This window comes from Anastrepha obliqua, chromosome 1, assembly GCF_027943255.1.
Source record: "Anastrepha obliqua isolate idAnaObli1 chromosome 1, idAnaObli1_1.0, whole genome shotgun sequence".
Classification (NCBI taxonomy): domain Eukaryota; kingdom Metazoa; phylum Arthropoda; class Insecta; order Diptera; family Tephritidae; genus Anastrepha; species Anastrepha obliqua.
The window spans coordinates 133860844-133884694 of record NC_072892.1 but is presented as its reverse complement, the minus strand read 5'-3'; the positions used below and the strand labels follow the sequence as shown (position 1 = coordinate 133884694).

General features: G+C 37.1%; 1 protein-coding gene across 2 annotated transcripts in view; it reads left to right on the top strand.

Moving 5' to 3' along the window:
* The window catches only part of LOC129236172 (probable aminopeptidase NPEPL1), a 52807-nt gene that overhangs the window by 4858 nt on the left and 24098 nt on the right, over positions 1-23851 (top strand). For both annotated transcript variants that reach the window (XM_054870405.1, XM_054870406.1), the window contains exons 3-4: positions 101-257; positions 23174-23350. In XM_054870405.1, coding sequence (XP_054726380.1) covers positions 101-257; positions 23174-23350 — 334 coding nt within the window. The remainder of the gene's footprint in view (positions 1-100; positions 258-23173; positions 23351-23851) is intronic.

Here is a 23851-nt window from a genome sequence, read left to right as displayed (position 1 = left end):
AATTTTATTTTGCGTTTTTACAATTTTGTTTTTTTTGTTCTTTCATGTTTATCAACATTTTTTTTCTACCATAACTGCTTTCACGGTTCTACCATAACAGTCCCGACGATGTGCACACTTTGTACTCTGGTCGTACTGTTGAAATTAACAATACTGATGCCGAAGGACGCCTTGTCCTAGCTGATGGTGTAAGTTATGCTCACAAGGATCTGAAAGCTAATATTATTCTGGATATGGCCACATTAACGGGCGCACAGGTATGTACTCATACATATGAAAGTTCCTATGGTTCCGCGGTGGCACAAGCGGCAACTCATACATATATGTGGCTATGTAACTAAATATGTTTTAGTTTGTAAAATATGACGTCAAGTCACGATGATTACATGATGAGAGCGGGCGAGAGATACTTGTCGACTGATATAAGGTTCCATGATATTCGATTCACTAGAATTATTAAAAAATAGTTATTATTGAAAACGTTGTTAGAATTTTGAAGACGTTGGAAACCGATGCTTTATTTTGTATATTTATTTTTCTTCAATTATCTTAGAATTCGCCAAAAATTTTACAAATGCTACAGTTTTGCGCTTTACTGCCTACAAAGTGTGCAATAATAAATATGACGATATTAGGTATTTTTATTTATCGCGGCTAATTAAACGAAAATGTCATAAAATATTTTTAATATTATTTAATTGTAACATCGAAGGCAAAAGCTGCTCAAGTCAGCCATATTTTATATATAAATATTTTATGTTGTGCTGGTTTATTATTTTGAATGACAGTCAGTCTGTCTAATGGGAGCGTGACTGCCACAAATTTTAAACTACTGTCCGGTTCAGTTGATTAAGGGCAATAATTTTTGAAAGAAAATGGTTATTAAGGGGTTAGGGGTAGTCAGAGGCCCGAAAAAATGATGATTTTCAATCTTTTTTTTTGTTGGTCGATTGCTTTATTTTACAAAAATAAAAACATATCATTAATATGATCATGTTTCGAATTGACTTTACCAAAATTTCAAAAAAAAAAAATTATACTTGTAAAAATTATCTCTGTTTGTGTCGAGCGAGTTTCTCCAGAAGTCATTGCGGTGATCATCACAAGTCCTTGGACATTCAACTAAAATCAATCGGACAAGAGAAATTAGTTTTATTAATAGATAATCTTGTGCCTGATTGAAGACTTTTTAAATTAATATGGCGGCTTCAGGAAATATTTTTCAGATTTTCGAGAAAAACCCCGACAATTAATTGTTAAAAAAAATCGAAATTTAAAAAAAAAAGAATACTTCGATTCTCCTATGTTTTTCAAAAGCAGTATACATTTGATTGAAATCTACCAAGCGGTTGTTAAGTTACAGTGATCACCAGTTCAAAGCACATAGTTTTGAGAAAAACGCATTTAAAGTTTTGCTATCGATTTATCTAGAGTCCGGAGCGCCCTTTGTTAATTCCTGAATAACTCGAAAAGTATGTATTTGTCAGATTCACTTCAAATTTTCACACAATATTTTTAAGATATTATATTTTAAGAAAATGCAAACAAATCCAATTTTTTGAAATTTCTGACATCCCTAACCCCTTAACCCTTTATAAGGCAGAAGGATTCAGAGTAATAAAATAACTTGCGCTTACATTTTTGGCATGTTTTTATTTATATAACAAAAATAAACTTAAAAGAAAAACACTTAATATTTCGGAAGTTTTGGAAAAATAGGTGGTAAAAATATTCCCACTGCCCGTCAACAGAGCCACATGCAAGCTGAATTTGAGACATTATTTTCTATGAAATTGTGCAAAACAAGGCGTGATGCAAAGAGGGGCATTACACTTGCTGCATTTTATTTTGCTACGCTTATCTTTGACCTTTGTGCTGCACAATTTAGAGCGTCGGTAAGTCTCCAACTCTGCTGGCATATGGTCACCTACGTTTACAAACCGCAGTGCTTCAGATACAGCATTTACAGTTTTTTGATATACCTCTGGGCATGCTATGCGTGATTTCTTGCAGATATAGGTAGGCAAGCTTGATCTTCTTTTTCTGCTGCTATAGCCACTAATCAATCCTCTGGCAACAGCCACCCGAAATTCTAAGTTGGTAAGCTGTTCTATTCTCGACGTTAGGGAATATAAAATGAAAGAGTTTCTCAAACTTGCGTCCACCAAGAAGTAGAATATCCGCAACCACCAGCGTTTATTTCTCCTTCCGACAGCATACGTCCCCTTCACTTGGTCAAAACGGTCGATACCGCCCATTCTTTTGGTGTATTCTTTCACAACCATAGGACAACTTACAGCTTCCCTGGTGCCATATTTTTGCGTTCTTTGTACAGTTGTTACTTCCACTTTAGGATGAAATGCAGTTGTCAACAATAAAACCTCTTTAGTATCTTGCCACACAGTAAATGCTACATCTTGTTTAGTTCTTCACTTGAATTCACCTTTTTTCAACTTTAGGCTTTGGTTTCTGCCGTTTCTTTTTGTGTTATTTTTTATTATGTTAGGTAAAATTGCTCTATTTCTTCTTACTGTTCCAGTGGCATAAATATTGTTTTCATACAAGTACTGCATGATAGAAAAATCGCAAAAAAAGTTATCGAATGTAACATGAGACTTGAAATCTTCTTGTGCTAATTTACTTGACAATTTCTTTACGACATTAGCCCCTAGACCCTCTTCTGTTCCTTGTCCTGTTTTACCTGTATAAATTTCATAGTTATACAAGTACCCTGTGCTATTATCACAACAGCTCCACACTTTATAGCCCCTTTTTATGGGCTTTAGCGGCATGTACTGCTTCAAACTGGACCTTCCTTTGAATAGTATCATGCTCTCATCGATACTTTGGGAAGAGGAATTGAAGGCATTGATTTGAAATGATTGACTAAGTAAAGATATAAGAGAACGAATTTTATACAATTTATCAAAATTTACATCTTCTCTACTTGGTTGTTGACTATTATCGTTCAAATGCAAAGTCTCTAAAATTTTCTTGAAGCGTTTTACTGGCATAACTTCAGCTATTTCATTCACACGAAATCCAGGTTCCGATGATATATAAATCGATATGTGGAAGAATATGATAACCCATTATAATGAGAATGCCTAAAAAAGCACTAATTTCCTGTGTGTCAACAGGCTGCCATTTTTTTATATTTTGCTGCTCCGCATACAAGTTTGTCTGAGAAACAATCAAATCGAAGACTTCATCAGTTAAAAACTTTATCAAATTCATCGGGATCTGGCCTGGATGTCCAGAAAACCTTCCCCCATGACTCAACTTCACATTCAGATTAATCAGTCAATTCTTGTTCTAAGGGTGATGATGACTGTACTATCAAAGGCTCTTCTGGCTGTGAATTATCTAATTGTGAACATAGTGCTATTGTAGATGTACTTGACTCGGAACAATTGTTAGGTGTAGAATTCAAATGAGTGGGAGAATTTTGTAAAAGGTCACTTGAATCATCAGGTGCTTGAAGTAACCGTTGTATTGTATTCACGTTGAACTCTTCTGCCTCATTAGACTCAAATCCGTCTTCTGAGCCATCATCGGGCATGTCCAACATCTGCTCAATATCATTTTCATTCAAATAGCGCGGCATTTTTCATGAAAATCTGAGAAAAGAAGGAACTAGTTCAACAAATGTACATAACACGCCACGGGCAGCGGGAATATTTTTCCCACCGAGTAAAAAGTCTTCTCACATCTAAATACGATAGTAACTTGTAAGGTATAGCAAACAACTTGTAGAATAAACATAAATACATAATAAAAAAACAGTTTCTTACCTCCTTTCAAATAAAAAATATGAAGATTCACGGAGTAACAAATTTTCTTTCAAAATTACTGCAATTTTTGACAGCTAGTGGCGCCAAGAAAAAATATGTCACACAAACGTCATTCTTTTTTTTTATAATAATAAACCGGACCTTCTTAGTTGCCAGTGCAACAAATTAGGACTCCTTTGATAACTTACATAAAAAGATAAACAAAGTTTTTGTTGGTGGTAAATATATCGCCTCTGCCTTAAAAAGGGTTAAAGCAACCGTATTTCATTTATTTGCAAATATAAATTCAAAGGTGAATAATTTCATACATTGAAGTCTCGTCATCACTTTCCATTCTGTTCGAATTCGAAACTACTGAGTTTATGAAAAAAATATCGACCATCAACTAAAAGTACTGGGTATACCACAAAAATACATAAATTTGATCAACAATGACTCTTATGCACTCAAACGCCAAAGTAATAATATCTGACGAATTCGAAATGAAATCTGACGTGAAGCAAGGTGACCACTTTAATTTAACACTGCATTCAGTAATAAACGAAATAGCTCAAGGGTGCACAATATTTTATAAATCGGCACAAATATGCGCATACGCTGACGACATTCTGATTCTTGCGAGAAATAGGGAGGCTCTTCAGAACGTTTTCATGCGCTTAGTGTGAGCTACAAGACCAGCGGGCCTCAAGAAAAATGAAGATAGTCACATCAGAATCGGAATTTATGTTTTTGAGTTCATGCAAGAGTTTAAGACGTAGTACTCAGCATAAAAAGGATATGTATTTACAAGACTGTATTTAGGCAGCTAACAGAGCATACTTTGGCCATATCAAACTTATGAATTCTTCATTGATATCGAAGGAACAAAAACTCCAGATGTACAAAACTATAATAGGACCGGTTTTCACCTACGGCTGTGAAACATGGGACCTTAAAGTGAATGATGTGAATTTTCTCTTAGAAGAATATTAGGCTCTATACGATTAGAAGACGGTACATACCGTATACTGTATAACCACGAGCTCAGTGTTTTAATCGCGGGAGGAAATGTAACGCGGCTTATAGAATCCCAAAGATTACGGTGGTATGAACGCGTTTTAAGAATGCGCAGCCAAAGAACGACCAAAAAAGTATTTGAAGCAAACCCTGAAGGAGCCAAGGAGACGATGGTTGCAAGACGATATACGAAAGATGAAAATCTCACAACATAGAGCGAAAGCGGACTGTCGAGAAGAATGGAGCCGTATTGTAGAGAAGGCAATTGTCCACTCCGCACTGTAATGCCAGATGGATGGAGTTTATGCTATAGTGGTCAATAATGTCGTCATTTGCAGTCCTGAAGTGTAGCATTGACAGTTATTTTATTAACTCTAAGCCATGCCTTTTTTCATCAAATTCATTAAAGAAAATTAAAGTTATGCCGTTCTCTTCGTCACAAGCAGAACACTGACCAAAACCAGCTTTTTTGAAGCAGTTGACGGTTGTTTGCGGACCAACGTCAATACTCGTATACCAAACTTTTTATATTTGATTGATGCATTCAATAAGTGTAGCATCCTATTTTCCGAAAGAAAAGTGCTCCGAAGGGTGTTTGGCCCCATACGCTGCAACGGTGGAACTTACTGAATACGCTACAACGATGAGTTGCTACACTTATACCAGAGAGAAGATGTCGTGAAACACATTAAATCCTTCGAGGGTTAGGCACACTGTGCGCATGAAAGACAGCCGCCCCAAAAAATCTTTTTTAACAACGAATTGTCTAACAACCCGAGTCCTAGAAACGCCCAAGGTTAACCTGGCTTCACCAAGTCATAGCCGACCTGAAAATTTACGAGTTAGGAGCTGGAGATCTATTGCTATGAACCGCGCAGATTGGAAGCGGATTGTGGATGAAGTTAAAGCTCACCCTGAGCTGTAATCGTTGCTTGATGATGATGATCCTGTCTTTTGTTTTCATCTATACGCCGTAAGGATTCTTTTGCTATCCTGCTACGATTATGACAATTCGTAGTTTTAATGATACCTTTGTCAAGTGGTTGCAAGTTGGAGGTCATATTCGATGGAAAGAACATCAATTCAATTTCCGTTTATTTTCTACGGCTTTTGGCTGCGCCGGACACTTCTCGACGAACCTACTCTTTGCATGGTGAAAGTGCTTATCCAGTTTAAAATCCAATTTTCAAAAAGTTGTCCGGTCGTTTATGCTTTGGAATTTGCTTTATTATCAAGCATAGAGGTTTGTTGCTTCTTCCAACAAAAAAATTTTAAGCTATTCTGAACCATCCATATTTGCTGTTACCTATTAAGGGGTAACAGTTAGCAGGCCGAAAATAAGCAAATTTTCCAGAATTTTTCTGAGAAAGCTTTTAAATTTATTGATCTAAAAATTTGTACACATATAATGTTATCTTTTAACTGTATTTTAAGACTTAGTAGTAGTGAAAATATTTATTTGGAAAGGAGCTACAGCTGATCTCCGGAAAAGACGTTTTGCGGTGACCACTATATCTCTGAACTGGATCCTTTGAAATTAAAAAACCAAACAGATTTATTCAAGTTATTTTAAATCTAGTAATTAATCGAAGGAATAAGCAGCAAAATAAATTTTTTTAACAAAATGGCGCTTTCTCAAAAAAAAAAAAATCTATTTTTGATTAAAATTTCAACCTTAAATTGTTTATCAAAAAAAAAAAAAAATTTTCGGTGAGAAAAAATCTTCGATTAATTACTAGGAAATATATCGTGTTAAAATTTGTTGGTCACCGACTTTGAAAACACCATTTTGAGAAAAACGCGTTTAAAGTTTGAAAAGCCTTTTTAAATTTGCGTGTAACTTCGAAAATATTCACCGGAACGATATAAAAAAATCTGTGGGTATTCTTAAATATATGTACATTAGGCCGGGTCGATTTGTGGGGAGGCAAAAAAATCGCCCATTGCTCTGTGAAAATCATATTCTAGGGATCAAAATAAGAAACTTTGCCGAAGGAACCATACCTCTAAAACGAATTCTGATGTCCCCCAATTTGGGTCGAACTTTTTAGTTCCTTTTCTCATGTAAAGGCCAAAAATTGTGATCTTTTGAAATGATTGTATGGGGAATCCCCCAGGGGAGTTCCAGGGGGTGTGAATCTGGCATGGGTGGATCGGCCGTCCAAAGTTAGTGGGGGTCGGTCAAACATTTGGACTCGATTGGAGCACTCTAAATGGGTCAAAGTGGGATTTTTCGTTCGACCCAAATTGGGGGACATCAGAATTCGTTTTAGAGGCATGGTTCCTTGGCCAAAGTTTCTTATTTTGATTCTTAGAATACAATTTTCACAGAGCAATGAGCGATTTTTAAATCGACCCGCCCTAATGTACATTAAAAAAAAAAAATTCGATTTTTTGAAAAACCATTCGAGGACAGCTTTTTCCACACTTTTAAACGTTGCTTTCTTCATTCTATTCCAATGCCGAGAAGTAGCACCAGACTCGAACGTCAGTATTATTTTTTCTTTATTTTTTAAAATTGCGGATACCATGCCCTCGGGAATCTCATATTTTTCAGTGATTTCCTTTTTGGCTGTTTGGCCGAGCTCTTCCTCCTATTTGTGGCGTACGTTTTGATGTTGTTCCACAAGCCTTCTCCGAACGGCAGATGGTTTTCCATGAGGAAATACACTCGGAGGATTGCCTTGCTTGCCGAGGGCGGGATATTAAAAAATATAATTAAAATATTATTGTATTTAACATTTTTCTACTTGTTTTGTGAAAATATTACAAAGACAAAAACTCTCAAATACCAGGTAACTTGTTTTTTCGAAAGTCCAAAGATATGCCTCACTTATTACAAAAGCATACATTTTTTTAAATCGCTAAGAGATTTCACCACACTTTTTAAATGATGCTCCTTCCATAAACTCGATGAAAAAATCCAATAAAATATGTTTGTATGTATGTGTACGTACGTATATGTGTGTGCATGAGTATGCAAAATGAAGAATATTCGGTGTTCGTGCGGCTCTTTAATAAACTCAACGTAGTTGCATTTGATTTTGCCATATAATTTTTGCCTCTTGCAAACGCTTGCTGCTCCTTTCAAGCTGTGCGCCTTATTGGTTGGGTTCGGCTGTCGTTTGGTTGCCTGGTTGGCTGGTTCGTTGGTTGCCGGATTTGCCTTGGACTTTTTTGAGCTACTTATGGAAAATTTATGCAACGCTTTATAAAGTCATAAGGTTAATTGGTAGAAATAAATTGCAAATTGCAAAATCCGTTATTGGAGATGGTGGCAGCAACGTTGCCAACAGCATTAAGAACAACAAGAAGAACAACAGGACATCAGTAATAGTGGCTAAAGGGTGGTAACAACAGCCCTTAAGGAACTACCCACACCGTTGTCGTAGGCCAACAGCATACTTTTGATCTTTCACTCGCTGTAGTGGTTCGTGGTACTTGCCGCGCTGAATCGCGCAACACTCATAAATCTTGTCTGCAATTTGCTTGAAATATGAGTATAGTAGGATGGCTTTTGTTGCTTGTATTTTATTGAAACTTTGGAAGCATTTTTAAAGGATTTTTGACTATTAATGGAAGGTGAGGAAATACGCTTCTTGTTTATAAGTAATTGCAGTTAGTATAGTTTAGAATAGTTTCTAATAAATATTTGTTGCTAAATTACAAAAAAAAAAAAAATCATTTACATTACCTTTTAAAGGCTGTGTGAGCGGCTGGTTTGTTCCGAAAGCTTTTTAACTACATTTAAATGGCTGCCTTGGCTGATCTTGCGTGCTTAGCTCATCTTTTCAGATAAATTTTGTAGTACTTTTTCCCACTTCTTGGCTAGTATTTCAGCAAAACACCCTTTTTGGGTGTGTGGCGGAGCTACTCCTCCTATTTGTGGTGTTTGTCTTTGATGGCAAAAATACACTCGGAGGTTTGCCATTGCCAGCCGAGGGCCACAGCCACACGCGCGTGGCGTCGCCATCTGGCTGAAGATAGTGGTTGTCTGCATCCTCCAATTCTACAATATAAAAAGGTGCTGAAAAAAGATTATCGTTTTTCTACGGCACTCTTTATTTATTACGATATCGTCTCTTTTGACTTACTCGTTTGGAGTAATAAAATGGTCGCAAACAGATATCCTTTGGATTGAAACGCTGATACGCACCACATTTACTAAGTTCCAAAGCCATTACCCTCAAAGCGCTGTGGAAAGAATATCGCTTCCTCAAAACGTTGGTGGGAGAGGAATCAATTATATAGCACGTCTACATTTTCGCAAACTTTGAAGCTACGTACATATTTTCTAAGCAGCGAGTCTCATCTATTTAAAGCTATCGCTATGGCAGATAATGGCTTTACCCCGCTCAGTTTGATGGAGCAAGATTTCCTAGTACCTGAGGGGGTTAAACCCCAGCAGCAAACAACATATACAAACACAAGCAAAAACAATACACGGTGCCCATCCCCATGATCTCGAAATGGAATGCATAGATGCCCAATCATCCAATTTATGGTTGAAAAGAAGAAAATATTTTCTGTCGACTATCCAAGACCGAGTTATTCCAACAAGGAATTTCCGAAGGTCGATACATGGCGAGGCTATAGAAGATAGGTGCCGAAGGTGCGGCATTTACGGCGAAACAATCTACCATGTAATTGCTGGATGCAGCGTACTTGCCCCCCGTGAATATGTCATGAGACATTACAATATAGCAAAGATCCTCCACCAACAACTTGCGATAAGAAGTCTTGCATTTTAAATACGAACCAAATTTGGAAAATGCAAATTTTAAACTGTACTGGGACAGATTTACATCCACAGATCAAACAGCAGCTGCCAACAAACCTGACATTATCTTGTTCGACACGACAAATAAAACAATCGAAGTAATCGATATAGCGGTGCCCCTTCATCGCAACATCCAAAGCACATACTCCACTAAGATATCGAAGTATGCAGTTTTGGCCAAAGAACTTAAACGGATGTACAAAGCGAGGGAAGTTAATATAATACCAATAATTATATCTTCCACTGGATTAGTGCCTAAGCATCCTTATCAAAAATTTGAAGAAGTATGACTGCCAACACCTTTTAGAAGACACGCAGAAGTCGACCATACTGGACACATGTGTAATAGTTCGTAGATTTTTAAATATTTAAGCAATAGCAATCGCATCCACCAGAGCACAATCCCTTGAAAATTTTATCCGGGATGTGTAATCTCCGGCAATAGCCGAGATGGATTAAGCTGAAATAAAATAAAATAAAATAAAATAAAATAAAATAAAATAAAATAAAATAAAATAAAATAAAATAAAACAAAACAAAATAAAATAAAATAAAATAAAATAAAATAAAATAAAATAAAATAAAATAAAATAAAATAAAATAAAATAAAATAAAATAAAATAAAATAAAATAAAATAAAATAAAATAAAATAAAATAAAATAAAATAAAATAAAATAAAATAAAATAAAATAAAATAAAATAAAATAAAATAAAATAAAATAACACTGTTATCACAGGAGTAGCTCTGAGAAGAAGGCGGAATTTAAGCGTCGCGTTTATTGACTACAAAAAAGCTTTTGATTCAATGCCGCATGATTACCTATTAGAGATATTAAGAATATACAAAATCGATGCTGCCACTGTTGCCCTCTTGGGCCGCATAATGAGCAAGTGGAATACAAAACTGGTTCTAAATGGAACTGTTTCGAAACAGATTCCAATCAAACGTGGTATATTCCAAGGGGATGCCTTAAGCCCCTTATGGTTCTGCATTGGTCTCAATCCACTTAGCAGGCTTCTCACACTTAAACAAAATGGCTTTGTACTGAAAACAGAAATAAGAGAGCACACGTTCAACCATCTTCTATTTGTTGATGACTTGAAACTTTACGCAAACAAAAAGCATAAGCTATATGAGCTGATAGATGCCACTAAAGCTTTTAGCGATGACGTGGGAATGGAATTTGGACCAGATAAGTGCAAAATAATACATTTGATTAGAGGTCAGCTTGATGAAACCGAAGAAAACTACGCAGTAGATCAAAATATTATTATAGACAACTTGCATAGCAGCGAATCTTATAAATATTTAGGATTTCTGCAACTTAAAGGAATCAACCACACGCTAGTAAAGCAAAACCTCATTAAAAAATTTGAGGCACGACTGAAAGCTATATTAAAAACTAGTCTGAACAGTGGAAATAAATGCAAGGCAATCAATACCTGGGCCATACCCCTTTTGACATACTCGTTTGGAGTAATAAAATGGTCCCAGACAGACATCCTTCGGATTGAAACGCTGATACGCACCACTTTCACAAAGTTCCAAAGCCATTACCCTCAAAGCGCTGTGGAAAGAATATCGCTTCCTCGAAACATTGGTGGGAGAGGAATCATTAATATAGCGCGTCTACACTTCTCGCAAACTTTAAAGCTACGTACATATTTTCTAAGCAGCGAGTCTCATCTATTTAAAGCTATAGCCAGGGCAGATAACGGCTTTACCCCGCTAAGTCTGATGGAGCAGGATTTCCCAGTACCTGAGGGGGTTAAAACCCCAGCAGAAATGATCGCAGCATGGAAGGCAAAAACAATACACGGTGCCCATCCCCATGATCTCGAAATGGAATGGATCGACGCAGAATCATCCAACTTATGGTTGAAAAAAGGAAAACTATTTTCTGAAACAGAAGGTTTCGCAATCGCTATCCAAGACCGAGTTATTCCAACAAGGAATTTCCGAAGGTCGATACATGGCGAGGCAATAGAGGATAGATGCCGAAGGTGCGGCATTTACGGCGAAACAATCGACCATATAATTGCTGGATGTAGCGTACTTGCCCCCCGTGAATATGTCATGAGACATAACAATATAGCAAAGATCCTCCACCAACAACTTGCGATAAAACACGGTCTCTTACAAGCAGAAGTCTTGTATTTTAAATATGAACCAAAGGCAATAATCGAAAATGCAAATTTTAAACTGTACTGGGACAGATTTATATCCACAGACCAAACAGCAGCTGCCAACAAACCTGACATTATCTTGTTCGACAAGACAAATAAAACGATCGAAGTAATCGATATAGCGGTGCCCCTTAATCGCAACATCCAAAGCACATACTCCACCAAAGTATCGAAGTATGCTGCTTTGGCCATAGAACTGAAACAGATGTACAAAGCGAGGGAAGTGAATATAATTCCAATAATCATATCGTCCACTGGATTAGTGCCTAAGCATTTAATAAAAAACTTGAAGAAATATGACTGCCAACACCTTTTAGAAGACATGCAGAAGTCGACCATACTGGACACATGTGCAATAGTTCGTAGATTTTTAAATATTTAAGCAATAGCAATCGCATGGGCGTAGAACTTGGACTACGCTCCACCAGAGCACAATCCCTTGAAAATTTTATCCGGGATGTGTAATCTCCGGCAATAGCCGAGATGGATTAAGCTCTAAAAAAAAAAATAAAATAAAATAAAATAAAATAAAATAAAATAAAATAAAATAAAATAAAATAAAATAAAATAAAATAAAATAAAATAAAATAAAATAAAATAAAATAAAATAAAATAAAATAAAATAAAATAAAATAAAATAAAATAAAATAAAATAAAATAAAATAAAATAAAATAAAATAAAATAAAATAAAATAAAATAAAATAAAATAAAATAAAATAAAATAAAATAAAATAAAATAAAATAAAATAAAATAAAATAAAATAAAATAAAATAAAATAAAATAAAATAAAATAAAATAAAATAAAATAAAATAAAATAAAATAAAATAAAATAAAATAAAATAAAATAAAATAAAATAAAATAAAATAAAATAAAATAAAATAAAATAAAATAAAATAAAATAAAATAAAATAAAATAAAATAAAATAAAATAAAATAAAATAAAATAAAATAAAATAAAATAAAATAAAATAAAATAAAATAAAATAAAATAAAATAGAATAGAATAGAATAGAATAGAATAGAATAGAATAGAATAGAATAGAATAGAATAGAATAGAATAGAATAGAATAGAATAGAATAGAATAGAATAGAATAGAATAGAATAGAATAGAATAGAATAGAATAGAATAGAATAGAATAGAATAGAATAGAATAGAATAGAATAGAATAGAATAGAATAGAATAGAATAGAATAGAATAGAATAGAATAGAATAGAATAGAATAGAATAGAATAGAATAAAATAAAATAAAATAAAATAATACGTACGAATAAAGACTTGCTGAGCCCACATGTCGACCAAAAATTGTCGCACTTATGGCTTACCAACAGGTCGATATTTGCCGAAACGGAGGGTACCATTTGCGCCATACAAGATGGTGTGATTCCAACGAGAAATTACATTAAATACGTAATGCGAGATCCAAATGCCGCTGCAGACAGATGTCGAAGATGCAATAGTCGAAGTGAGACATTAGACCACGTGCTAGCGGGATGCACCACACTGGCAAACTCTATGTACCTGAAGCGACATAATGACATCGCGAAAATAATCCATCTAAAACTGACGCAGATGTACAACTTCAATCCAAGCAAAATACCGTACTTCAGATACACCCCAGAACCTGTTCAAGAAGACTCCAACTACCTTCTATATTACGACCGAACAATTTTAACAAATGCCACAAGAGACCACAATAGACCAGATATTTTCCTTATTGATAAATCTCGACTGGTTATATAGTTGATATTGCTGTTCCTCTAAACAGAAACATGCAAAAAACATATGCAGAAAAAATATCCAAATATTCTGACTTAGGCATTGATGTCAAACGCCAGTGGAAGCTAAGGAAGGTGCACATACTACCAATTATCATCTCAGCCCACGGACTAGTGCATAAAAACTTAGCAGACAACGTCAAAACTCTTCAACTCCCAGAATATTTAATTTTCGACATGCAGAAAGCAGCTTTACTCAATTCTTGTCATATAGTCCGAAACTTTTTACAGTAAACGTTTTTCTTGTTAGTAAATTTTTTAACTATTTTGTATAATATTTATATATATAATATATTTAATTGTAATATTTTGTACCTGTTATAAATTATTGGCTTGCAGCTAAGCTGTCGCAATGTATGCAATAAAAAAAATAAAATAAAATAAAATAAAATAAAATAAAATAAAGTAAAATAAAATAAAATAAAATAAAATTAAAATAAAATTAAAATAAAATAAAAACAACTTCTCATCAAGTGCAGCCCTCAAGACATATCTGAAACTCTCTTCTAGCTATAACTATCAGAGCCGTCTTTGATTTTTCGGCAGAGAGCCTTACCAGGTGAATTCCATTCCTGTTGGATGGTATTCGTTTCGTTCTTTGTCCAAAATTCACAAATAGGAATGGCGCTGTGCGACGGTGCGTTAACGTAGTGCAAAATCCATGAGTTGTTTTCCCAAAAGTGCTAACTTTCAAATAATAGACCTTATGAACTGTCTGACCTTCGTCCAAAAAATCGTTTTCACGAATACCGTTGTAATCCATAAAAACCGTGAGCATCATTGCTTTCTTTTTTTGGTCTTGGCTCATTCGGAGCTCTCCACTCACTTGCCAGATGTCTGGATTGCATGTCGAGCTCACAAACTCACGGCTCGTCTCCAGTATTGATGCGTTGGATGAATGTTGGGTTACATTCAATTCTGGAAATCATGTTTTGGCGATATCAACGCGTTCTTTTTTTTTTTTGAATGAAATTTAGGTTCTTTGGGACCAACACGGCGGCCCCCAAATTACTAACTAAAATGTTCTGAACGGATCCATAAGCAATATTCAAGTCCTCTCACAGCTCTCTGATGGTTGTTGATTAATTTGCGGTCATTGATCAACTTTTCTTTCACTTTGTTGATGTTCAGTTTTCGATGTCGACGGTCTGTGCCTACGTTCATCATCCTCGATGGATTCACTATCTTTTCTGAAGCGTTCATGCGACTTGTAAACGACTGTTTTCTTTAGACTATCCTTACCGAGCGGACGCCGTAGCCGAATGGGTTCGTTCGACAACTTCTTGCTCAAGCTGGTATGATGAAAATTCCAAATACTTTAGGCAATAATACCGACTTCAATATCAATTATATTTTTCTTTTTAAATTTTAATTACCTTATGCAAAATCATAGAATTTCATTCATTTTCATTTCAATGATAAAACACTTGCAATTCCATTAATTATTCCTTCCTGTGCTTTTTTATATATTTATGCAGCTTCCTGCATTTTACTTAAATGCATTTGCCTGTCCTGTGTTAATAAGTGGCAATGGACCGGTTGTAAAAATTCTGTTCTCCTTTCAACCATGATTTCCTTCGTTCTTCCTTGGTTTTGTATTTACTTTTTTTTTGTTCTTTTTTTTTCAACCTATGCACGCCAACATTTATTTCATTTGCCATTCACACTTTTTTCCATGTACTTTCAATTTGTCTTAATTTGATTTGTAAGTTGGCGTTGCATGCAACAAATGTAATACGACATTGATGTTCGTTGCCGCAGGGACTTGATGCCAGATAGCACAATAATTGCTCACTGCATAGAAAGAGGAAAAAGGAAACTCACACACACATACACATCTATGTAAGTCCATAGCAAATCATTTGCTACGCAACCGTTGTACGAATAGACAAAGAACAATTTTACGTATGTATGTATGTAAGTACACACTCGCTATATCTGCATGCATTCATTCCTTGCAGTGGAAATTTGAAGTAATGAAGAAAATATCTGGCTCAGCACTGGTGATTGTTATGCAAATGTGAACCAGTCTGGAAGTGACTGAGCTTTTACCAGTTGAAAGGTTAAAAATGCCTTTGCACTTACAACGACCGTCGCCTACTGCGGCGAGTGGTGTGTCTGCTAAATCAATCCATTCTTCTTCTGGCAAGACTTCCTTCCCGAGACTATTTTCTGTATTACTTCTGGATTGCTTAAACCGACGTCCCCATTCGCCTACGTCTGCGTCCACCATGTTTGTAGCCAGCTTCATGGTATCGGGTCCTCTTCTTATGTCTCTGTCTGTGCGGCTTCGTTTTGTTGTAGCGTGTCGAGATTTATTTTCTTCCGTAATACACCTTCGACGTAACTTTTAACCGCATTCCAGTTATCCTCGCATTCAAGCATCTTGCCAGTCACATTACACGGCGCGATATCGCCAATCTCTGAGCATCTCTTTATCGCAACTAAAGAATGTGCGTTCGGCATCATCGTTTGGTGCTTCGAAGTATATGCACCTGCGGTTGTTGACTTTACCCCATGCGGTATAGGTATTCCTGGAACTATCTGCGGCCCGAGAGGAACTGAGTTATGAAATAGCCCACTTCCCCGAAGTTCCTTTGAACCCATTTGCCTTTTGTAGGAATCAGCTTTGCCGTTAATCTGCCAATCGATTCAGTGTCCCATCAGCTTTGCGACCGCTGCATGGTTTGCCATCTCCGTTCCCCGGTATTAGGTGGCGTTTTTTTTCCTGGAATCCCACGCATTCACTCGTTACGGGACCATGAGGTCGATATGTATATTATCTCCCCGTCGATCACAAAAATTGCTGCGTCTGAGAAGTTATGGAAGTTTGCGTAATTGATTCAATAAATTATGCACCTTTATATTTTAAACTTTCTGTCTAAGGCTGAAGTTGGCGAAGTATAGTTTCGAGCTCTTTCACATTTTACAAAAATCATGCCTCAGTTCATATGTATGTATGTATATGCTATTAGGATTCGTTAGAAAAGAGAAAACGTGTGACATAATCGCTCGTCGCTGTGTAATTCTTTCAATAATTTTGAAAACTAGAATTTTAGGTTAGGTTGGGCTATGGGGGTTGTCACTCCCAAAGAGGTCCACTTAGGCTTGAAAGCCCATTGTGATACCACTTGTTTGTGCATAAGTCTCCCCCTCCAACTCCCGAGCTAAAACTACTTTGTCTTTCTGACAAGGGCAGGTCTGTGACATAGAAAATGTTCAACATTCCCCGTTCTGCAGCTGTGACCGAATTAAATACAGCAAAAGTCCATACGCTTCTAATGTATTTTCATTAGGCATTGCCCGGTGAAGATGCCAACCTCAGTATTAATAGAAGTCCGGTCTAAATTGATGAGGTACCTAGTTTTGTGTTTACAGCTTCTACGCCAGACCTGCCTAGCTATCTCACATGAAGCTCACTTAACCACAAACCTACGTGATTTAGAGCGACCTTTTCTGGAGCTTGCTTGAGGGTAATGGGATGCCCACAAACTGAGCAGAGTTGATTGATTTAAGATCAGTTCCCTTCCTTGCTCCAGCACTTTCGCGGAACATCTTCCAGGAACATTCCTGTGCCCAGGGATCCAGACAACGGTCGTGGTGTACCGCTTAGCCAGCTTATTTAGAATAGCTTTAAATTCAATTGTCATTTTGGAAGAATTATTGTTGCCCTTCAGAGATTTTCTGGGAGCTTGACGGCAAATGGTTTTTATGAGGAGCTTTTTCATGGCACAAAATACATTCGGCGCTTTGCCATTGCCTGGCGAGGGGCGACCGTTATTAGAAAAAACTTTCTATCATTTTACTCTTTCAAGCACGGAAACTCGAACCTACACACTCTCGAATGGTAGTCACGTACCAACCCATTCGGCTACGGCGGTAGCCTGTTGCGTATGCGGTCTAGAATAATCGCGATCTACTTTACCTCGGTAACAAGTATACATAAGTACAACCCCTATAGTGAATGGGTCTTGAAAGCGGGTATTTTTTGTAAATAACTCCATTTCGGCCCTTCTGGGTTTATCGCTCAAAACTTGGAGATGCTTCCCTGATGATGTTAATGCAATTCCGCTTAAGCGATGCAGCCAGTATTTTACAGCCTTAAGAGCAGACTGTTTAAAGTGGGATTACAGAGTAGGCGAATAGGACCCTCCCCTGAGGAGTGTCTCTCACTGCGTAGTTAGTAATAGTAGTTACGCCTATCGATGAGACGATGGTTTTTTAAGTAAGAATTTGCTGAACAAATTCTAACAGTGGTTGACCAAAGCCCGCCCGAGAGTTCTTATCACAGCATCCGGGTAGATGTTGTAGGGAGCTCCTTTGAAATCGAAATTCCTTGCAGGCAAGTCCTCTTTCTATTTTGCTTACGATTTTATGTAGAGCCGTGTCCACGGAACTTATGCGTGCTTACACAGTGAGATTCGATTTGGGTGGATTTGTTGTCGGATTTGGGCAACATAATTCCGAGAAGATGAAAGAAATTCACCAGTAGCTTCACGTCAGCTCGAAACTTGTAGATTTCTCTGCCTGGTCATTATGCGTATGAGCGCACTTGTATGATACAAGAGCTTTTACCTATGCATTCGTAGGTCCTTTAACTCACACACACACACACACGTTAATTGCAGAACATTTGTGTTTCTCTATTGGCAAATGCTACAAGCTACGTTGCTTAGTTGGCTGAAAATTAATTGTGACCTACATACTAAGTACTCCCATGTGGACACGGTACCTCCGTATGTATGTCCACAAAGTGGCAGTCTAACTGAAGCAGAATTTACTTTTTATTTAATCTTCTCTCAATATTCTCAATTAATTTTTTCTTATTTATTTTATTCTTATACCTTCTACTTTCATTTATCAATTGGTTCATGGAGTGATTCTCCTTTCACCACAGTTTTTCTTGTAAGTTTTTTGTATGACATTTTATTTGCCGTGCCATGAAAAGAAATGTAGACTCTTGTTTATTGAGCTATTCCAAGTGCGAATGGTTTTTGTATATCAGGGAAAGTTGCAAAGCCTGAATGCAGTAGCAAACACTTTGAAATTTGGCATCAATCACTTTTAAATATTTTTAAACCGTAATAAATGAAAGTGAAAAATGTTCGTTATTAGTTGGAAATAAGAAACTGATCCTGGTTGCTTATAACGGGCAGTTGTCGCATCATATGGGATGCATTACATTTATTAAAAGTATAAAAAAAACTTGGCAAACTTTTTTTGATTGAAATACAGCTCAAAGTCTATGACAAATGAAACAATGAAAGATTTTATCACTTTTTTCGATATAATCTGCTCTCAGTTCAAGACGTTTCACTCGAATATTTCTCTAATTTTTTTTAATTTTTCTCCAGTTTGTCGATGCCTTCCAAATAGTACGTTTTCTTGAAGCCTTTAAAAGACGTTTACTGCTATGCCGATGACCAAATTCCTTTGCCAACCAAAATCTCTTACTGCCGAAAAATTTCACGAAATAGGACGCAGAGGACTAAATTTAAAGAAAACGCTGGATGAGGTAGCTTATTCGTGACTTAGTTAGGCAATTCTGGCATCGCGATTTCGGACATGTGTGGCGGTGTATTATTCTGGCGCATCTAATGTGCAATATATGCGTGTGATTTGATGTTTTTTGAGTAATTCCACAGTTCTTCGGAATGCCCTCTTAGGAATAATCGGCATACAGCTTTCAAATTCTAATCTGCGTGTTATACGCTTGACAATGGTACCGATAAAAACCAATGGAATGAATCTTTAATGAATTTGTTTTACGTTAATTCATATCATATCTTCGAACCTATCGACCAATTTGTTGATGCCATTCCACCAAAAATCGCCTGGCTAGGTGTCAAAGAAGATGTTGAGCCCCTCTTTGTTATTGAAGGTAGCACCCTTAATTTGGTTTGATAGGGAGCGGAAAAGATGATGATCGGTCGGTGCAAGGTCCGACGAATACGGCGGATGCTGAAGAACCTCCCATTCTTTGAGACTTGCGTTGTCTGAAACTGGCGTTGTCGTGAAGGAGTATGGTTTGGCCACGTCGATCAGGTCGATCAGGTGAGCAATGCAAAGCTCCTTGTTGACCGTGGCATTCTTTTCGAACATTTCCCAGTGCAGTCCCACCAAACATATATCATGTTATCTTTGGATGAAAATCCGGCTGGACTCTCGGCTTTGGCGTATCTCCTGGAGCCACCCACTCCTTTCTTTGCTTTTTTGTTTTTTTGTTGAGTTCGTGGCACCCAGGCTCCCAATTTTTTGGTCATCCCATTGAATGAAGGTGATTGAGAATCGTTTTATGATCGCAGCCTTTTTTTTCGCCGATTCACGACTGGTTTGGCGACCATTCTCCTTTATCGAATTTAGAAGGCCTTCCATTGCGCGATGATGTCAAAGACGCCATTTTTGAATTTTGCAAACGATTTCTGTGCTTACGTCTTCTCCATACACGTCGCAAATGCTTCGGGGCCAGACTGCTTCGGCGACTTTTTGACCTTGATGAAAAGCAAAGAAGGGCAGGTGTTGTGAATGTTAATTTTTGCCTCCTGGGTATTCAATTTCTAAGCCATAAAACTAATAAAAAATGCAATAACTCAAAAATACAATTAACATAGTTTTTAGAGCCGAAAATATACTATGGAATGAATACTTACTTTACAAACAGCAAACAAATCATTATAAAATAAAAGAAAATATAAAAACGCTATGAACTTATTCTCCAACCTAATACATATCATATCTAAGTAAAAATTTTCAAGAAATCATGTATATGGGTTGCTCCAAATGCTCCTTATTCAATTATGTAGTGAATATTTGGGAAACAGAACAATATTATTTCATTCGCTCAACACCCATATCTGCAATTCTCAACCGGACTGGGAAATAAATAAATAAAAAAATCCACTATGTTTTAATTTTATAATAAGCCTTTTTTTATTAACAACAGATAGAATTTTGTATTGAAACGGGATAAGTTTACCGACTGGTATCTTAAAGTTTTGCGGTAGTAAAGCTCACTTGAGGTACAATTTTTGAATGAGTAAATGCAATTTTTTTAACTATCGCCAATTTCAAACTATCGCCTATATTTTATTGCTCCCCATAACATAACACCACCTTCTCGGCTGTGATGTCGACTCAAGTATATTTCTTCCTGTCATAATTCATGGAAATAATAGGACTATGAATAAGTTCCTTGCGGTTTTACAACAGATGGCGTAACTTGATTATTATTCCATCGATCCACATTTCCAAACATTCATTGGAGAGCTACTGTCGTAAGGCACAAACGTCAGTATAAGTTTTTTATTTGAAGCGTAAACAACAATATTTTTACCACACTTGAAAATGTCGAATTTCGTGCCAAATAATGTGTTTTTGCGGGCAATTTTTTAATATGAAGAAAAAAGCAGCCGAAAGTCATCGTATCTTGGTGGAAGTTTATGGTGAGCATGCTCTAGCTGAGCGAACGTGCCAGAAGTGGTTTGCACGCTTTAAAAGTGGTGATTTTGGCTTGGAAGACGAAGAACGCGAGGGTGCGCCGCCAAAGTTCATGGATATCGAATTGGAGGAATTGCTCGATCAAGATCCGGCTCAAACGCAAGAAGAGGTTGCAAAAACTTTGGGAGTTGATCAATCAACCATTTCCAAACGTTTAAAAGCCATGGGAATGATCCGAAAGGTAGGCCATTGGGTGCCGTATGAATTGAAGCCAAGAGACGTTGAACGCCGTTTTATGGCATGCGAACAACTGCTTCAACGGCACAAAAGAAAGGGTCTTTTGCATCGAATTGTGACTGGCGATGAAAAGTGGGTCCATTACGACAATCCAAAACGTCGGGCAACGTATGGATACCCTGGCCATGCTTCAACATCGACGTCGGCGCAGAATATTCATGGCCTGAAGGTTATGCTGTGTATCTGGTGGGACCAGCTGGGTGTTGTGTATTATGAGCTACTGAAACCGAATGAAACGATTACGGGGGATGTCTACCGACGACAATTGATGCGTTTGAGCCGAGCACTGCGAGAAAAACGGCCGCAATACGCCGATAGACACGACAAAGTTATTTTGCAACATGACAATGCTCGGCCACATGTTGCACAAGTGGTCAAAACATACTTAGAAACGCTCAAATGGGATGTCCTACCCCACCCGCCGTATAGTCCAGACCTTGCGCCATCCGATTACTATCTCTTCCGATCGATGCAACATGGCCTGGCTGACCTGCACTTCCGTAATTACGATGAAGTCAAAAAATGGATCGATTCGTGGATTGCGGCAAAACCGACCGAATTTTTCACAAAGGGAATCCGTGAATTGCCAGAAAGATGGGAAAAAGTAGTAGCAAGCGATGGACAATACTTTGAATATTAAATTTGTAACCATTTTACGTCAATAAAGTTTCAAATTTCGAAAAAAAACCGCACGAACTTAACCATAGTCCTATTAGTAATTGTATCCATCCGGCCCATCCAGATTGAACTTCTTTTCGTCACTAAATACTATTTTTTCGCTTTCTTTGTGAAATTTGTTCAAAGTTGGTTTGCTTTGTAATTTTGTATGCTTAAAATGTGGCGTTTTTAGAATAACCTGGTTGCAATATTTTCCATTTCTTTAATTTGCTGTTGGAGAAAAGGCATTTGATGCAATACTATGGATTTTGCGGGTTTCCTTCGGTGTCAAATCCATTGCAGTTTTGCATTGGTAGGGCTTGCATTGTGAAGGCACTGCGGTGGCGGTACGACCTCCCAAGGAAGCCGGGAAATCGAAGAGCGCGGCAGGAGGGAACGGAGGAAGCAATTGGCGATGTTCATGCGGGAGAAATCCTCATGTGGCTCTGCCGGCCCATCTGCGTTTGTGTCTTCCAAAAGACCTCGCTCGGCGGAAGTGACACGCACGGATCGCCGAGTCCTCGGTGGGCACGCACGCTCCCAAAATGTCTCGTTCTTGAGGTAAACAGAGGAAGATGATTTGTGAAAACAGTACACCTCCCTGCTCTGCAGTTGTCGGCACGATAGGCGCGCCACGACCCCCCAAGGTACAAGGGCGGTCTCACCGCCGGTCAGTCTGGCGGGTGACGGTTCTACTAAGCTCCAACCTAACCAGCGCCTCGATATAAACTCCACACAGCTGTCTGCCCGGCGAAAATTTCGTCAATGGGATATGGCGAGCTGGACCTTCGCCCGAGCACATCCAAGGGCGTGGCCAAACCATTCTATGTATATAGAGAAGGCTGCTGTGCGTCCCTCCATTTGTGGATAAGCAACAAGACGCACACCACAATTGGGAGGAGGAGCTCGGCCAAACACCCACAAAGGGTACAAACACCAATTATATATAAATAAATAAATAATTTAATCAGTCTTTAAGGGCGTATAGTTGATTCCTTGAAGCAAATATCCAGTGTTCAATAAATAAACGCTAGGGTTAAACCCCCTTTACAATACCTCAACTTAAAATTTTTCCTTTGTATAATCGATCCCTACTCTCCTTTTGCTACACAAAAAGGCTTCTAATACTTCATCGTGAACTAAAAAAAGTTTGGTAGAATTACAAATTATAAGCAAATATTTCAAGTTTTCAAATGTTATGAATTTTATTATTAAATCTAAATTTTCTTATATCTTCGCAGGGCATTGCTACGGGCAAATTACACGGAGCCATACTTACCAACTCCGAGGAATGGGAAACCAAAGCATTAGAAGCCGGACGTAAATCTGGTGATTTATTGGCACCATTAATTTACTCACCGGAATTGCATTTTTCTGAATTTGCGTCAGCTATAGCCGATATGAAGAACTCCGTTGCGGTAAGTAAGACACAACGTACATAAACATTCACAACAATAACAACTCATAAACTCGCTTGTCATTTATTGTCAACTGACACAAACAAGAATCTAATTTTACAATTTTACAAAAATGTATAAATGAACAAGCATATGATTGCATGTACATATATATATATATATATGGTATCTATATGTATGTGTGTGTGTGTGTGTGTGTAATATATGCAATCATATCTGGATATTGCATCTAGTAAATCTAACTTTTGATTGAACGGTATTTCGTGGGTTAACTAAAAAAATGTAGTTGCAGTTTTCGTTTCATTGGATTGAAGCAAAGTGTTGGCTGGTATCCTGCGGTATTTTGTGGAACGGAAGTGAACTTTTTAGCCCATCTGTCATAATTTTGACAGTTAATTACAAGTTGCTGGTTGAACATGAATACATACATACATACATATGTACATACATTTAAACTTTAGTTTACAGATTTTAGCAAGCGACCATTGCCAGTCACAGTTG